Raw genomic sequence first — 900 nt, 5'->3', positions numbered from 1 at the left:
TTTATAAGTACATACATATTATATTGTTTATAGGTAAATGTCCAAATGAATCATTACATCGCTACACTTCATACAACAAGCGCTAATCCAATAAAACCACATAGATCATTATGAAAATGTGAATTATACTCACTACCTAATTATGATAATGACCAAGAAACGAAAGTTGTACTGCAACAATTTGATGATGGCATATCACGATGATTTCGAGAATTTGAAAAAAGAATGTAAAGATCAATGCCATAAAGAAATCCAGCAAATTGTTTTAAAAGACAAAATAGAAAAAGAATTAACAGAAACGTTAGCGGCATTATACAGGGCTATATTTACTGATGATATACCCACATGTGTTTTCGAAAAATCTTTATTACACAAAGTGGAAAAAACATTTTTGAAATTCGCAGGTATATTAGCTGGTGGTGTGGAACCAACAGTTGGTTTCTTAGGTATAGTTGCTGTAAATTAGTTGACAAAAGCTACTACGATTGCTTCGATTGCAGGTGCAAAACAAGTGTGTATTAAAGCTGTTATTGATAAAATAATAAATATGCTTCCTTTTTCTGATGTTACAAGGGATATATGGGTAACGCTTATTAATTCAAAAAATTATAATACTGTTAGTGGTCTAGCAGCAGATGATAAGAATGCTAAAGAAGCAGTTGGAACATGTCTAAGGAATGCTCCTAGCCTTAAGCCTGCTTGCGATGCCATATTTAATAAGAGCAAAGTATGGTTTGGTCCAGCTAAATAAGCTGGTATTGAAGCTTCTTCCAATAAAGCAGCATCAATTGAAGCAGTTGAATTTGGTAAGATAACAACTGCAAGTACTAGTTATTATACTGCTATTGTTGCTTCAATTTTTGCAATATTAGTTATAGTTTTGGTTATGTTTGTTATTTA

At 31.9% G+C, this 900-nt stretch overlaps 1 pseudogene across 1 annotated transcript; it reads left to right on the top strand.

Annotated features, from left to right (window-relative positions):
- Positions 1-112: 112 nt before the first annotated feature.
- PRSY57_0028200 (rifin) lies at positions 113-900 on the top strand (annotated as a pseudogene; the record flags this gene model as incomplete). Its single annotated transcript has 1 exon — positions 113-900. A coding segment is annotated over one exon (788 nt), but the record flags the coding sequence as incomplete, so codon positions are not given.

The sequence above is a fragment of the Plasmodium reichenowi genome (genome assembly GCF_001601855.1).
Source record: "Plasmodium reichenowi strain SY57 chromosome Unknown, whole genome shotgun sequence".
NCBI classification, from domain to species: Eukaryota; Apicomplexa; class Aconoidasida; order Haemosporida; family Plasmodiidae; genus Plasmodium; species Plasmodium reichenowi.
Note: the sequence above shows the minus strand (reverse complement) of the source record. Positions and strands in the feature narration are given on the sequence as shown.